Consider the following 17,736-nt stretch of genomic DNA (forward strand, 5'->3'; position numbering starts at 1 on the left):
GTCGAAAACAAATATATGTTTATAACAAAATGTAACAACAGTTATGCTTTTGTCAGAGGTGGTTGTATAAATATTTTAAAGAGATGTACTATCATGGAGTCTTCAAGATCCTTACAATTAGTATATTTGATAGAGACAGTGTTAATTCATTACTAATTTAGCCATTTCCCTTCCATGTGCATTTACTGACCTTCAGAAGGGGATATGATGGCTTTCTATTACCACTTACCATGTCTAAATTATAAGTCATTTATATAATACACTAGTCTGCACAGATTTTATTGTTTTCAAAATTTATAGTGTTTCTGGGTGTACTTTTAGTGCTAATTCTAAAAATCTCAAACCATTTTTATTTTCAAGTACAATATTTTTTACAAACAATAATTGTTTTCTTAAATACATGTTCTACATACACCGATGAGCCAAAATATTATGACCACTCACCCAATATGATGTTGGTCCTCCACGTGCAGCCAAAACAGCTCATACCCGGAGAGGCATGGATGCTACAAGATTTCTAAATGGTTCTTGTGGTATCTGGTACCAACACGTAACCAGCAGATCTTTTAACTCCTGTAAGGTCCATGGTTGAGACGCCGCAGATTGGAGTTGCTGTTCTAACACAAACCACAGTTGCTTGATGGGATTAATATCTGGGGAATTTGGCGGCCAGGGCAATACCTGGAAGTCTTCCTCATGTTCCGCGAACCAGTCTCAAACAATCCGGGCGGTGTGGCATGGCACATTATCCTGCTGAAAGATGGCACCGCTAGATGGGAAGACCACTGCCATGAAAGGGTGTACCTGGTCAGCAATGATGTTTAGGTAGGTAGTAGATGTCAGAGTGCCTGGCACATACATGGATGATTGGACCCAGGGTATCCCAGCAGAACATTGCTCAAAGCATGACACTGCCGCCACCAGCTTTTTTTTGTCCTACAGTGCATCTAGGTGCCACCACTTCCCCAGGTAAACGACGTACACATACCCGGCCGTCCACAAGGTGCAACAGGAAACATGATTCATCAGACCAGACAAACTTCTTCCAATCACTCAAGGTCCAGTTTCGATGCTCATGTGCCCATTGTAAGTGCTGTCACCGGTGGACTGTGGTTAGCATGGGCACTCAGAGTGGCCTGTGACTACACAGCTCCATTTTCAGCAGGGTTCGATATACTGTGTGTTGTGACACATTACTCGCGTCACCAGCATTCCAATTACCAGCGAGTTGCGCCACAGTTGCCCATCTGTTGCCACGTACCATCCAGGAGAGCCTTCGCTCAACCTTGAGCATCGATGAGCCGTGATTGTCCAACATCTCACTGGCGGTTCGCAGGTTTCTCTTCCTTGGACCACTTTTGGTAGGTACGAACCATAGCTGACCGTGAGCATCCCATCAGCCACACCATTTCGGATATGCTCTAACCCAGTCGTCTGGCCATTAAAATTTGGCCTTTGTCATCTGAAGAACAAGAGTAACACTGATTAACGGAGCTCAGTATTAGGTGTTTTTTATACCCTGTCCCGACCCCGCACACGTACCGTAGTTCACCTGCAGTTATTTTGATTTGCATAACGACTAGCTGGTCATAATGTTTTGGCTCATCGGTGTATACATGATATACATACTACTTCCCTTGTGATTGAAAGGTACAGATGTGCCCAGATATGTTTAGACATGTCAAGACCTGCAAGTTAGATATATAAATCTGAAAAGCACTTCTTTTACATTCAGTTGTTTTCTGGTGCACTCATCCTAATTATTATCGACTTCCAACAGGATTTTCATATTCTGTGTTTCTGACTATTCAAATTTGTGGTTGTATGAACAATCCAAATATATTTTATTACATTTGCAGTAACAAAGCTATGGCAAAACAAAGGCAGGATATAACAAAATTTGGGACAAATGTATATGCCACATGACCAAGATAAAAGTTAGGCCCCCATAAAATGTGCCCAACATGTATGGAGGGATTACATTTGTGGAAATGTGGTAAAAAGACAGCCTACCATTTGCCTTTCCCATGGTGTGGAAGGAAAGGAACCTTGGAATCATTAATAACTGCTACTTTCTTCCATAAATGCAGCTGGTTATAAAATGAAGAACAAGCTGAGCTTGTGTGTTATCAACATTACTTCAGCTACCACCTCCAGCACCTGTTCTTGAACATATGCCATCAGATCCAGAATCTGATATTTGTGATCTAGAGGATTGTATTGTGATGAAGAAATTCAAAACTCTGGATCACAGCTATTTACACAAAGTGAACACAATGATCTCATGAGAGATTTAAAGCTTCCCAAAGGATCGGCAGAGCTTTTAGGGTAAAGACTGAAATCCGAGAATCTGCTGGCCCCAGGAACAGTCTTTTCATGGTATAGACAGAATCAAAAGGAAAAAAAAAAAAAAAAAAAAACAACAAGAAAAAAAAGAATTGTTCCCCATTTTTCCAAAGAAAGTACAATGATATATTGCAAAAACAACATTCCTGTGTGGACTCATTGAAGCAAAGCCTCAAAGGAGTTCTCTTTTTTAATCTTTTTTTGGAAAAAATTCAGTACAAAGATCATGGGTGGATGGTGTGTGTGGAAATTATGAAAGCTATCAGTCTGCTACTTAGCCAACAACTTGGGTGCATAAAATGCCTTGCTGTCCGTGCAAGTTGAACAAGATGTGAACATTGGGAAAGGAAAGTGTAGCCACCGAAACAGTCTCTGATGCCAGATTCAAAGAATGTTAAGTGAGCAACTAGCAGATTGAAATAAAATACTGTTACCTCTGTGCATATAAAGCTAGGTTTAACAAAACACTTTGTTCAAGCCCTGAATAAAGAAGGAAATTTTTTCAGAGTATGTTTGCAATAAATTCCCATGAAAAAATCAAAGGAAAAATTTTGGTTGGACCTTCAGTCTGCAAGTTGCTGCTGCTGAATCTGTATTGGAAGAATCCATGAGTGAAACTGAAAGAATGAAAGGACTAGCTTTAAAAATGTAGTAGTATATTTTTTTAAAACAATGAACACCCAGATTACGAGACTTAAAATCCATGCAAAAACTTTACCTTTGATCAGCCATCACACTTCTGCATAAGTGATAACATCAGAATGTTTGCCTTCAAACTCTTCCAGAACAGCCTCAAAAAGTCAGTGTTCCAAAAGCACCACATGAATAGAGTTGATTTATTTTTTTTATTAATATTCACAACATGTCCAAATGGAAGTATTTTAACATGGGGGTTACTTGTGGACAATAAATACACCTGATGCTGCCCAGTGTTGCTGTATCCCCATCATTAGCGATCACAGACAGCTTGTACAGAAGCAAACTGATTTCCATTGTATAAGCTTTAAATGCTTTATAAATATCCTCACCTGTTTGCTCTTTCATAGGCAATACATAGCAATAGCTCTTCTTTTACAGTGAAGTCGTTAAATATCATTCTCACCACGACTGCCAGCTGTGCAGTATCTGATATATTTGCTGATTCATCACATTACAGCATCGGCCAAAAAAAAAAAAAAAACAGTCAAAAACTTTCCCATATCACTTGTCCATCCCTTCTAACAGTTTGTCTAGTTCTTCCTTGGATTTATTCAAACTACTCACCTCTACAATACCAGATGGGAATTTGTCCCAACAATTTATCACCTGCTGGCTGAAGTCAAACTTTTACAAATCTATCCTGCAACCATCCTTCTTTAATTTGAATTTATGCCTCTGCACACGTGTAGTCTGAGCAAGTTTCAAAAAGCATTGAGCTTTCTCAATCCATCCAAAGTCTTAAACACCTCAATCAGATCTCCTTCCAGATGCCCAGTCTTCAGACACTGCAGTCTGCAGAACCAAAACCTTTCCTGGTAAGAATACCCTTTTGTTCCTCTTGCTAATCTCATTGCTCTTCTTTGCAGCCTAAAACAAGGCCACCAGACCTATATTCAGTACTCAAGATGTGGCCTGACCATTGCTTTATATGATAGGATAATCATCTCCTTATCCCTGCTGGCAAAACTCCTGTATGCACTGTTTGGAAAACATCGTATCTGAGAACACAATTGCCCCCAGGTCTTTTTCATTCTCAACTACCCTAAATGTGGTACCACACATGTTGATATGTTAATCTGGTACTGCTGCTCCCCATATGAAGTGCCTTGCTGTCAATATTAAACTTCAATTGCCACTTCTCAGCCCAACTAGCTAGATCTAGATCTTGTTGCAGTGGCATTCCCCGATTACTGTGATTAACCACCCCAACTTTTATATCATCCTAGATGTGCCTTTATTAATATCATTAATAAATATAGGGCACCTCCGTAGGCAGGAGCAGCAGTGCGTAGCACACGCTTCTTGATTAGACCGGGGTTCGAGCCCATGACCACCAAATACGGAGGATGCGGAAAGGTCAGATAATGACCGCCACATATCCCCGGAGCAATATGGCCTTAGTTGCTAATGCTCCTAAAAACCAAATAACAAAAAAAAATAAATAAATAAATATAGAAAACAATAATCGGCTCAGCACTTAACCTTGGGGGACTCCACTAATAACATTAGTCCAAGAGGAGCAGTATCCATTGATAACCACTCTGCCTTTTCCCACTCAACCATCTCTTTATCCATAGCAGTGACTTCACCTTAATGCAGGGCCGGCGTAAACTTTTGCGGAGTCAGGTTCAAAATTTGTGCGTACCCAAAAAAAGAACACCTAAATAAATTATTTATCATAATTAACTAAAAAAATTATTATTATAATTTTAAATACATGACGAACAAAATACAGTATTTTGTTTGTACATAATGCCATACTGTTGTGAAGTGATTTTCTAGTAGGTTGAATGGTGGGAGTTCACTTTGCCAGTCGTTAAGTGACACGGAAACATCGAGGAAGTACAGCAGCAGAAAAAGCACGCGTATTTGTAAGTTGTAATGTGACGCCTTAGAAATCACGGAGCCATCTAAAGCGCGGGGCCGGGTTCCGGGGAATGTGCTGAACCTGCCTCGTGCCAGCACTGCCTTAATGACACACTGCTCCAATTTGTATTGCAGTCTTTTGTATGCAATGGTATCAAAACCTTTTCTGAAATCTAAGTATATGATGTCAAAATTATTTTTTGCATCCAGTTCCTTTGTTACTGTGTCATAGCATCCAATCAGATTGGTCAGACAAAATCGATCCTTAACAAATCCATGCTGTGATTGTGGTATAGCTGCTCTTGTCTAGATGGACCTGCATTACTTCTTTAACCACTGGTTTCATTATTTGCACTCCATTAAGTTACTTGTATCTTCCTAATAACTGTATTATCATATAACTGCAAGTGTGGTATTGTCTGCATAATCTCACACTTGTTACAAAGCTCTTAAAAATGGCAATCAGCACCAATCAGGAATGCTTCCTTCAATAACTCACCATCATGAAATGGTTTTTTCTTTGAGAGCAAGTGAGAAATTTTAAGGGAAGCAATAATAGCATTTTTATATTTTTTCGTGGGTACAGTGAAATTGACTGCTGACCTGAGAGTTTTGATTTAGTTTCCTTTACTTTCTTAACTCAGATTTAAGTGAATAGTTAGCATTAAAGGAGCTGTGATTAGGCTGGAAATAATGCTTGACAATATGCATCCAGCATTGCAACAATACTTGCATTTTGTATTTGGAATGCACTTGGATTATTCTGTAGACAGTTTTTTGTAGGCAGCAGATTTTTACTGAAGAGGGTAAGATGTAAGGGATATTATGAAGCAGAAATTAAAAATATATATGACTATTGAAATTTAGCAAAGTACCTCCAAAACTACATTTTCTGATGTCAATCAAGCTATGGTGTGACAAGACAGTTCACTAATAATCAAATTCAGTATAAAATGCAATGTGAAATTGTTTTGTTTTGGTAACTTTGTTGTGTGTACATTTTTCAATTCTGAAATTAATACTTATAGTGTACCACTCACCCTGGTAAACCTTCTTATGCCTGCCAATGAGAAGTGGCCATGGGAAAGTTTCTGACACATGACATTCTAAACTTTATCTTGACTGCTTGAAAATTTATATGGTGCAGAATTCAAATGACAGACTCTGTCAAATGTGATTAAGAAACAACCATTAAGAGATATGTAGGGTGATCATTTTAAATGAGAGCCCATTAAATGTGAATAATTTGAAGTTATTCAGAGTTAAAGACATTAAATTTATAAGTGACTGTTTATTCTGTTCATTGTGTTACCATCTGTTGACAACCTGTAACACTATGAATGTGCATGTTTGGTGAAGCAGTAAATGAACATAATGAACATGGTTTTCAGCAGAGAGGAGTGCATATTCATGATGAAACATCATCTCAAAACTACCGGGCATTATTTTGTATGCAATTTGGATATTGTAAAACATAATCCTAGTATCATAAACTCTTGGAGCAGACATACATATTAAATACATTCCAACAGTAGAGCTTTAGTAAACTATCAGGACACTATATAGCAGCTATTTATATGTCTAAAGCAATTTGGCTGTCGTTATCAATATTTTCAATATGCTTATTTGTTGCTATGATACAATTATTATAACAATTATACTGACATGCTATATCTCTCATAGTGGCAACTTGACTTGCTACTTTGTAAGAATGTTGCATACGATTTCAGCAATTGTGTACTTACTACTAAGAATTCTCTACAATAAGTGATTTAAAACATCTGGGAAGGGTTGAGGCCAAGTTTTGCAGATTTATGAAGTCCTATTGTATTTCTTTTTTAGTAAAATTTTCAAAACATACCAGATGGCATCTCCCTTACAAGACTGAAGTGAAATATCTCTTATATGTTAAAGGCAGGGGTAGCTAGTGGGTTTGTGGGGCTAAGTTCAAAATAACTGCATGGAGCCAGCAAATAATATCAGAAAAGGTTTTTTTATAACTAAATAAAATAAAAATTATGAAATACTCTAAATCATTAGAAACACAACTAAGATGACAGCATGTGCTGGAAGATTTCAAAACATTTGCACACTAATAGATGCATTATTTGAATTGTATATGAGACGAACTTGGAAAACAAATTCATACACGCACTCTGCAGAGTGCATCACACAAAACAAATTTTTGCACATACTCCAAAAAAAGTATATATAGAAACATGAATTAATCTAGAGATAAGACTGAGTACATTTATAACCAATGAGAAAATGTTTCATGGATAAGGTTTTATCATACTTATTTTAAGCACTTGTTTAAAATCTTAAACTTGGACTCTCTTAAGGGGTATGCTGCACCTCTTGCACTCCTTTTTTTAAAACTGTTAGAGCTAGTCTTAGCAACAGGAGTAAAACCTTCAGATATCTACAGCAAAAGGGTGAAGCATTAATTGGAAAAGTTTATGAATGGGTAGATACATTGACCAAAACAAAAGGAAGTGGCATACTGAGTAGTAGTAGTAGTAGCATGTGATGCAAGAAATCAAGTGTATCAGCTTATGCAGCATCAGCCAAAAAAAAAAAAAAAAAAATCACACCATTCCCTCCAAATGCCTGTCCAGTTCCTCCTTAAATTTATTCAACCTATCAACTTCTAAAACGACAGATGGAAGTTTGTTCCAGCAATTAACCACCCGCTGGCTAAAGGCAAATTTCCACACATCTATTCTACATCTGTCCTTTCTTAATTTGAATTTATGCCCCCTTAGGTTCGTAATCTGAACAAGTGGAAGGATCCCATCAGAAATCAGCGTGCTCAACCCATTCAAGGCCTTATACACCTCAATCAGATCACTGCGCAGGTGCCTAGTCTCCAGCCACTGCAATTTGCAGAACTAAGCCTCTCTTGGTAAGAGGATCAATTCATTCCTCTCAACACTCTTGTTGCCCTTCTCTGTACACGCTCAAGCAAATCTACACCCTTCCTAAAATGATGCCTCCAGACCTGTACGCAGTCCTCATGTCAAGGCATGGCCTGACCATTGCCTTATACAGAGGGACAATTACCTCCTTTTCCCTGCTAGCAAAATTCCTATATAACATTAACAAAACCCCATGACCTCCCTCGCAGCCTGCATTGCTCAGAAAACTTCATATCTGACTGCACAATTACTCCCAGGTCTTTTTCATTTTCTACCACCTTAAGTGTAGTACCACACAGTTGGTACGTTTCTCTTGGGTTACTTCTACCCATATGCAGTACTTTGCATTTGTCAAGGTTAAACTTCAGTTGCCACTTCTTAGCCCATCTGCCCAAATTATCTAGATCCTGTTGCAGTAGCACACTGCCATTGCTTCATTAACAACCCTGCCGACCTTTGTATCATCTGCAAACTTCGACTTTAAGCCTGATATACCTTCATCAATATCATTGATAAATATACAAAACAACAGTGGACTCAACACCGAACCCTGTGGGACTCCACTAATAACATTATTCCACGAAGAGCAGCACCCATTGATTACCACCCTCTGTCTTCTCCCACTTAACCATCTTTTATCCACTGTAGCAACTTACCCTTAATACCATTCTGCTCCAATTTATACAATAGTCATGCGCAACAGTGTCAAAAGCTTTCCTGAAATCCAAATATATGATATCAAAATTATTTTTTGCCTCCAGTTCCTTTGTGACCACATCATAATATCCTATCAAATTTGTCAGACAAGACTTTCCCTTAACAAACCCATGCTGTGTCTGAATTATTGCTGCAGTCTTGTCTAGATGATCCTGCAATGCATCTTTAACCAGTGACTCCATTATTTTACCCGGAACAGAAGTTAAACTAACTGGTCTGTAATTACTCGTATCACCCTTTGATCCCCCTTTGTGAATTGGGAATACATTTGCACATCTCCAGTCCGTGGGAACCTCCCGAGTCCAAGGATGCTCTCATAATTATGGCTAAGGGTTTGCTTAGTTGCTTTGCCGCCTTCTTTAATATAACTGGATAGATCCCATTCACCCCAGGTGCTTTTCTTATGTTTAACTTCAACAATTTCTCCTCCACTTTGCTCTCAGTTATTACAAAATCATTAAGTATCCTGCTACAATTTGATAACCTTCTGCCATTTTCAAACCTTAATAACTCCTCATGTGTGAATGTAGATGCAAAATACTCATTCAGTTTGTTTGCTATCTGAGCAGGATCATCAACAGTCAAACCATCGATGTCAAGTGGACCAATCAGATTCATCCCCTTCCTTTTAGAGTTTATATAAGTAAAGAAATCCTTGCTGTTTTTCTTACCATCTTTTGCCAAGGATTTCTCATAATCTGCCTTCGCCTGCCTAACCTCCTTTGTGACCTGATTACAGACTAGCTTATATCTGCCATAGGCTTCTGAGTTGCTTGATAATTTATATACATCCCATGCATTTTTCTTCTCTGTTACGTGTCTCATTAGTTCATTTGATAACCATTTAGGCCTAAACCTTGAACAATATTTCTTAATAGGTATGAAACTTTTAGTAGCATCCACGATTAATTCCTTGAATGATTCCCACTTAGAATTTACTGCTGGTAACATCGTCAGTTGATCCCACTGTACAAAATTTAAAAACCTTCTGAGACCACTGTACTCACCTTTACTGAAGCAAAAACCCTTTCCTTTACCCCTGATGATAATTAAATCTTTAAGTAAATCCCACATCAGTACACTGTGATCACTGGCACCCAGTGGTTCCTTTATCTGAAAATTCTTAATACACGAATGACACTGCTGATAACCAGATCAAGAGTATTACTCTCTCTGGTTGCCTCTCAAACATGCTGCTGCAGAAAACAATCATCCAATAAATCCACAAAAGTCTGACTAATGTGTGAGTGACCAACCCATAAGTTCCAGTCAATATCTGGGAAGTTAAAATCCCCCATTATAAGACATTCCAATTTACTAGCCCACTTATTTCTCTGTACATTTGTTCATTGTACTCATTCGAGTCATTAGGCCTATAACACACTCCTACTCTTATTTTTGCTTTCGCAGTGTTTATGTCACACCAAACTGACTCAACAGTGCACTGTTCATCTATATCAACTGGATGCACTTCTTTTGATTTTATGTTTTTCTTAATTAACAGCATAACACCTTCTCCCTTTCTATCCTGTCTATCCTTTCTGTACACATTGTACTCCCCAAATTCCAGTTCTGCATTCCTTATATCTGTGTGACACCATGTCTCTGCTATCCCAACAATATCTGCCTTTGATGTCTTGACCAACATTTCAAATTCATCAAATTTATTTACTATACTTCTAGCATTGGTATACATGCAAGCATACATGCTCCTATTCCTAGTTACCCTAACACATCCCATGAGTAGAGGAGTTTTGTTGCAGCATGGCAATAATAGACCACACTGTGTATCATAAATGCTCATAATACACCAAAAATGCATGATCAGTTAGCCATGCATATTTTGCATGTAACTGGTGAAGATTTTTCTGGCCCCTGAAACTGTAAAGTTCTTTTTGAATCGCCCTTATGTAATTTCATATATTTGCTTAAAAATAATAAAAAAATTAATATATTTTAATATGTAATTTACAAAGGTAATATTGCTCTAGCTTACCACCATATAAAGAGGAACAGTTGTTGAAGGCTTAAAATTCATTTTTACTAGTTCAGGGAAAACTTTTTGTTTCCAGATATTTAGAGTAATAAGTTCATGAATGACAACTGGAATCTGTTAATAAAAGGAATTTATTATGTTACTTATAACCTTATAAAATGTTATTTTAAATACTGTAATATAAGTTATCAGCAATGAAAACATTAGTTGGAATGAAATATAATTCATAAACACTTTGTATCAATATTTACAGAAGAAAAACCCTTCAACGTCAATGAGAAATTATGGGAGTGAAGTTGAAAAAAATGTAATTAATGATGTTGAAATTTCACACGTTTATTTAATGAAATAACTTTTGAGCCTACAGGCCAGTAAGGCTCAAGGGGTTGATAGCATTTACCCTATAATTTTAAGGGAGGCGGCAAATGAGTGCATTGAACCATTGAGACTAATTATGAGAGCATCACTGGACTCAGGAGTGATTCCGTTGGATTGGAAAAGTGCCAGTGTATCTCCAACACATAAGAGTGATCGTAAGAGTGAAGTGGGAAATTATCTGTTGATTAGTCTAACTTCAGTAGCGTGGATCAAGGATGGAATTCAGGATCACCTATATAGAAACTGAATTCTGAAGGATACTCAGCATGGTTTTGTAAAGGGAAATCATGTTTAACTAATCTGGTTAGCTTTGTTGACAGGGTCACTCAAGAGCTGGACTTAAGGAATAATTTCAACCTTGTTTATTTGGATTTCAGCAAAACATTTGACTCAGTCCCACATGAACTTTATAAGTTGGAATAGGTTGGAATCACAGGGAAAATTCTTAGATGGATAGCAGGGTGGCTTCAGAGAAGGAGGACGAGGGTTGTGATAAATGGTTACTTCTCAGATTGGGTTGATGTAAGAAGTTGAGTTCCCCAAGGATCAGCATTAGGACCATTGTTGTTTTTGATTTTGATAAATGACACTGATGAAGGGATAGAGGGTGTGATGTCTAAATTTGCAGATGATGTAAAGATTGGTTGAGTAGTTAATGATTGCCGCCAAACAGAGCTTCTTCAGAATGACCTAGATAGACTTTAGAGATGGTTAGAAAAATGGCAGCTATGCTTTAATCCAGCAAAGTGTAAGGTATTGTACCTGGGGAACAGTAACCCCAAAATAACTATACACTTGGCAGAGTTAAACCAAAGCTGGTAGTGGAGGAAAGGGACTTGGGTGTTATGATATGGGCCGATATTAAGTTCTCCGAGCACTGTAGACTGGTTTTAAGGAGGGCCCATGGTTGTCCTTTTGATAATTTATCGAACAATCGCTTGTAGAGATAAAGACGTCATAACCCCATTATATAAGGCTATTGTTAGACCACACTTGGAATACTGTATTCAAGTATGGAGACTGCACCTAAAGAAAGACATTGTTCTTCTTGAAAGGGTCCACAGATGGGTAACTCGCCTAGTGAAATTGGCAAAAGGGTGTCCATATGGGGAAAGACTTCGAATATGTGGGTTGCAGAGCTTGGAAACTAGGCACCTTAGAGGGGGACTTGATTGAGGTGTTCAAGTCTCTGAGAGGCATAAGCAAAATGAATAAGGACGAAATTTTCGTGGTTATAAATGATTCTAGAACTAGGGGCTATAATTTCAAGTTATTGGGGGAGTTGTTATATTAGACTGGATTGCAGGAAGTTTTATTTTGCCAACAAGTTATAAATTACTGGAATAAATTACCTACGTGGGTGGTAGAGGCTGACAGTCTGGGGAAATTCAGAAGTTAGCTGGATAATTACCTAAGGGAGGAGGGAAATGCATAGGTTGTCCATTTCCTTTTCTCTTATTAATTTTTATTATTATTTATTTATTTTTTTTAATTTTCTTCTTATTAATTTGTTTTTATTCTTATTTTATTTTATTATTATTTGATTATTTTGGCTGATGCAGTATAAGCCATAGGCTTCCTTGCACCATGTGGCCATTACTAATACTTAAAAAGATTAATTACACTTAATATTAAAAAAAATCGTTCATTAGCATAACGTGTCTCAACCTTAAGTTGGTACATGCACACACACATCAACAGAACGAAAAATATTTTCTGCAGTAGAGGAGTGGCCGGTAGTAACTTGCACTATTACACAATGGTGCAGCATGGTCTAAGTGTATTATGTCTGTATAAGTGCATGTTCAAGAGCCAATTTGTATGTTGCATGGACTGAAAACCTGGAATACCTCGCAGGAGAAACCCCCCCCCTCTCTCTCTCTCTCTGATATTGGCTAACTACAGCCCTGACTGAAGTGGCCTTGAGAAATTCCTCCAGCCTATTATGGGACTTGAACAAAGACCTCTCCAAATGTGATAGGTGGCAAAAACCACTATATTGTTATGAAAGACTGGTCCGGTATATTGAAGGACTATTTCTGCTAGATACAGTAAAAAGTGCGACAATAAAGTTCAAGGAATGCTTTTACACTTTAGTATCAGGCTGCCTAATTGTTATGATATATATATACAGTGGATTCCGGTTATTTGGGCCACCGGTTAATCGGGGCAGCCGTTTATTTGGGGCAAATCTTAAAAAACAGAAACCAATCGAGAAAATAGCCAGGATTTACTTCACTTAATTGGGACAGCATGCCGTTTAATCGGGGCGGGAGACCACAGCACTGGAGATTACCCTACGATTGTCTCCGACGGTACCACGTGATTTGGTCGAAATTCTGGAGGTCACAACCATAAAACAATAAAAACAATTAGCAGTCACCTGTTTATTGAGCTTTTCTGTTAGTGAAATCTATCATAAACGGACAGTAAACTCGATCTTACTGAATTTGCAATAATACCGACAGCTGGAATTCTGTGGGTTATTATGTTGAAATGTGTTAACACTTCCATGAAATCTTCAATCATATAAAAAATTAATTTTCAGATCTTCTCTTCATTCCTATTTTTAAAGCTTCGTAACTCGTTACTCCGTTCTCACTTGCGCATATCGTGTTACTTGCAATTTGTGTGTGCCGTGTTCTTTGTTATTGATTGCTTATCTTTTCACCCCCACCCACAAATGTCAGTAAACAGAAATGTCAACTAGTTCGATGTACATATTACAGTACGTATTAATTATTCCAATTATAACGTATATTCTTCCGATTTTCACGTATCATTTAATTTTTTAATTGGTAAGGTAATAAAGGGTAAATTTGTGCTTAATATATCTTTGCTTTTATAGCCTGTGGATAATATTCCTCCTATTTTTGCTAATTAGAATCGCTGTTTAATTGAATTAAAATTCAATTTACAAACATGATCACAATGACCGGTGCTTATTACACTTGTATAGTGAATGGTACTTTACAATGGTGACTCCATCGTAACACGATTTGACTGTACAGTGAACCAATTGTAAAGGGGGAGGGTACATTGTATTTTTAACTATTTACGTGAAACTTCGGATAATTGGGGCAGCCGCTTAATCGGGCCAAAATGCACTAGTCCCGATGTGTCCCAAATAACCGGAATGGACTGTAATATGGATGTGTTCCAGCACGTCTGTACTTACTTATGCTGAAGCAGTAAAACAATCATTCTAGTCCTTGGGAAGCAGTCACATTGATAGCAAGAGAGCATTTCTTGGTTCTGTCACAAAACAAGTGAGCAATGGAAAAAGACAAGTTTTTTGAAAGGCATAAATAAGCAATTTAAAGAGGGTCAGGAGGATATAAAAGATAATGAAAGGAGTGACTGTCTGAAAACTCGCAGAACTAGTTAACACAGAGTGGTTAGCATAGGAGTGTTGTAGAATATGCATTTGAGATGCCCATGGTTCGAGCCTATGTAAATGCTAAAATTGGTAATGATTGTTGTAGGGTTTTAGGGCGTCAGTGACTTAAGACCATATTTCTCTGTGTATATTGTCTGTAAATTGCATGTGTTCTAAAGTCAATTCAATGCAACCTGAATTACTATTAGTTCGGCAGAAAATATACTGAACTCCAAGGGCTCAACATCTGGTGAGTATGGGCTTGGCACACTCAGGATCCTGAGCTGGATATCATCATCATTCTCTTCCTTGGTGATTTCATTCTACTCTCTCTCTCTCTCTCTCTCTCTCTCTCTCTCTCAGGGTAACTCAGAAATTTTTTTTTGGCTGGTGCAGCAATAGCCTCAGGCTTCCTTGCATTATATGGCTAATGATGATGATAATAATAAAAACTCATATGGCAACTGATAGGCTAATGTGATGTTTGGAAAAACTGCAGCGATTCCAATGTGGTCATTCTTTGATCCATCAGTATGTACTATAACAAAGTTGGGAAACTGGTCCATTACTGCATGGTATAGTTGCAAGAAGTTCTCTCTCTCTCTATGTAATGTAGATTTTTTCCATTCATGTAGGTGTAAGTTGCATGAAGGTGGAGTGATGTTCCAAGGAGCAAGAGAGAACTAATGATCACTCATTTTTATAATGAGAGCTAAAAATGCTCTCTTGCTATCAATGTGAATGCTTTGCAAGGGTGACAATTTTGTCTATAACTGCATAAGCAAGCACAGACATGTTGGGACATCCATATTACGTCAATTCTCAGGTAACCTGACAACAAACTGTAAACACATTCCGTCAAGCCTCATATCACATAATACTATTATAAGGGTTTCTCTCTAATAACATAATAACCATAAATATTCTCTGTACTCCATATATAATCTAAATAAATAACCTCTAATACCATAAAAGCAAACTGTTACTGTTTCAGAAAAAACTGTTGCTATTTCAAAATAAGGTGTCCAATGAGAAAATTATTATTGCTACATCAGTGACTGCTTCAGATCATCAGTATTAGGATTTCTTTTGCAATATGCCATCAGAATTCTGGTCACAATATGCAGTTTGGTTGGTCCAGGTTAGGGCTCCCAGAAATGCCATTCTGAAGATGTAATGAAATCTAGAACATGGCTTGAAAATGGTTTGTGATAACTTAACATTATGAACAGAAACTGAATCCTGCTGAAAGGTCCAATGGTTCCCATAGTATGCATTTTGTTAAGAGGCCTTACAGCTGGGGCTCACACACAATCTGGTGAGTATGGGCTTGGCACACCCAGGATCCTGAGCTGGATATTACCATTCTTCTCTTTCTTGATGATTCCCTTCTACTTCTCACTCTCTCTCTCTCTCTCTCTCTCTCCCCCCCTCCCCCTCCCCCTCAGGGTAACTCAGAATTTTTTTTTTTGGCTGGTGCAGCGTAAGCCTCAGGCTTCCTTGCACCATATGGCTAATAATAATATTAAAGCTGTCTGAAACATCTGCAAGGTACACTTTATGCATGTTTTAAACAGTACAATGTGGCCTTAGAAGCTAAGGTGTTATATAAATAATTACAATAGCAAGTTTTGCCATCATGCTCACAGAAATACTGTGACACCTACACAGCTAACATGCCACTAATCTGATATTAATGCCAATTAATGACCTCTCATAACTTGAGCAGCATTCCTGAGGCCATAACCATTTTGTCATTGTGACAATTTAATCTTTTTAAGGTGAAGATTTTCAAATCTGTAAAGAAGATTACTTGAGGTGTGGGGGAGGGGGGGTAGTAGTAGTAGTGGCATGTGATGCAAGAAAGCAAGTGTATGAGCTTATGCAGCATCAGCCAAAAAAAAAAAAACACCATTCCCTCCAAATGCCTCTCCAGTTACTCCTTAAATTTATTTAACCTGTCAACTTCCACAACGACAGATGGAAGTTTGTTCCAGCAATTAACCACCCGCTGGCTAAAGGCAAATTTCCACACATCTATTCTACATTTGTCTTTTCTTAATTTGAATTTATGCCCCCTTAGGTTCGTAATCTGAACAAGTGGAAGGATCCCATCAGAATTCAGCATGCTCAACCCATTCAAGGCCTTATATACCTCAATCAGATCACCGCACAGGTGCCTAGTCTCCAGCCACTGCAATTTGCAGAACTTAAGCCTCTCTTGGTAAGAGGATCCTTTCAATCCCCTCACCAATCTTGTTGCCCTTCTCTGTACACGCTCAAGTAAATCTACATCCTTCCTAAAATGAGGCCTCCAGACCTGTACGCAGTACTGAAGGCGTGGCCTGACCATTGCCTTATACAGAGGGACAATCACCTCCTTTTCCCTGCTAGCAAAATTCCTATATAACATTAACAAAACCCCATGACCTGCCCTAGCAACCTGTCTGCATTGCTCAAAAAACTTCATATCTGACTGCACAATTACTCCGTCTTTTTCATTTTCTACCACCTTAAGTGTAGTACCACACAGTTGGTACGTTTCTTTGGGGTGAACTACTGCAGTAGCAAATTTTATTGCAACGACCCGATTTCCTTTATGGCAGGAGTCAACATCTTCCTAATCCTCCTGTGAAAAGCTTGTAACCACAGATCTGATTTAATTAACCCTGACAAGTTTCCAATCAATATTACAATTTCTCTCACTATACCTTTTGTTTGCAGAATATTGGCAAGTTTCGTCTATCAACTTTTATCACCTAAAGACTAGATTTTTAGATTTACACTAGTAGTATTATTATCAGTACAGGCAAATAATGAAGGAACGCAAGTTTATATAACATCAGCCAAAAAAAAAAAAAAAAAAATTTCCCATATTACCTGTCCATCCCTTTTAATAGTTTGTCCAATTCTCTAAATTTATTCTAACCAACAATCTCTACGACGCCAGACAGGAGTTTGTTCCAAAAAATTACAACCTGCTGGCTGAAAGCAAATTAACACACATCTATCCTGTGTCCATTCTTCCTCAATTTGAATTTACACCCCCTCACGTATAATCTGAACAAGAGGAAGGATTCCACCATCATTCAGCTTACTAAATCCATTCAAAGTCTCAAGCACTGCAATCAGATCTCCTCACAGGTGTCTGGTCTCGAGGCACTGCAGTTTGCAAAGCTGAAGTCTCTCCTGATAAGAGTACCCCTTTTGTTCCTCTCACTAATCTCACTGCATTTCTCTGCACTCGTTCCAAGAGATCTACATCGGGCCTAAAATGAGGCCTCCAGACCTGTATTCAGTACTCAAGATGTGGTCTGACCATTGCCTTGTGCAATGGAATAATCACCTCCTTATCACTGCTGGCAAAATTCCTGTACAGCATTGATAAAACCCCACAAGCTGTCCTGGTAGCCTATCTATGCTGCTCAGAGGACTTC

At 38.1% G+C, this 17,736-nt stretch overlaps 1 protein-coding gene across 2 annotated transcripts in view; it reads right to left on the reverse strand.

Annotated features, from left to right (window-relative positions):
- Positions 1-10,650, reverse strand: part of LOC150080764 (zinc finger MYND domain-containing protein 10-like) — a 131,239-nt gene extending 120,589 nt beyond the window's left edge. For both annotated transcript variants that reach the window (XM_090381671.1, XM_090381670.1), the window contains exon 1: positions 10,543-10,650. In XM_090381671.1, the coding sequence (XP_090237797.1) occupies positions 10,543-10,584 (42 nt within the window). In that variant the 5' untranslated portion in view covers positions 10,585-10,650. The remainder of the gene's footprint in view (positions 1-10,542) is intronic.
- Between the last annotated feature and the right edge of the window lie 7,086 nt (positions 10,651-17,736).

Source organism: Mastigoproctus giganteus, chromosome 9 (assembly GCF_048544385.1).
Source record: "Mastigoproctus giganteus isolate SK-2022 chromosome 9, ASM4854438v1, whole genome shotgun sequence".
Classification (NCBI taxonomy): Eukaryota; Metazoa; Arthropoda; class Arachnida; order Uropygi; family Thelyphonidae; genus Mastigoproctus; species Mastigoproctus giganteus.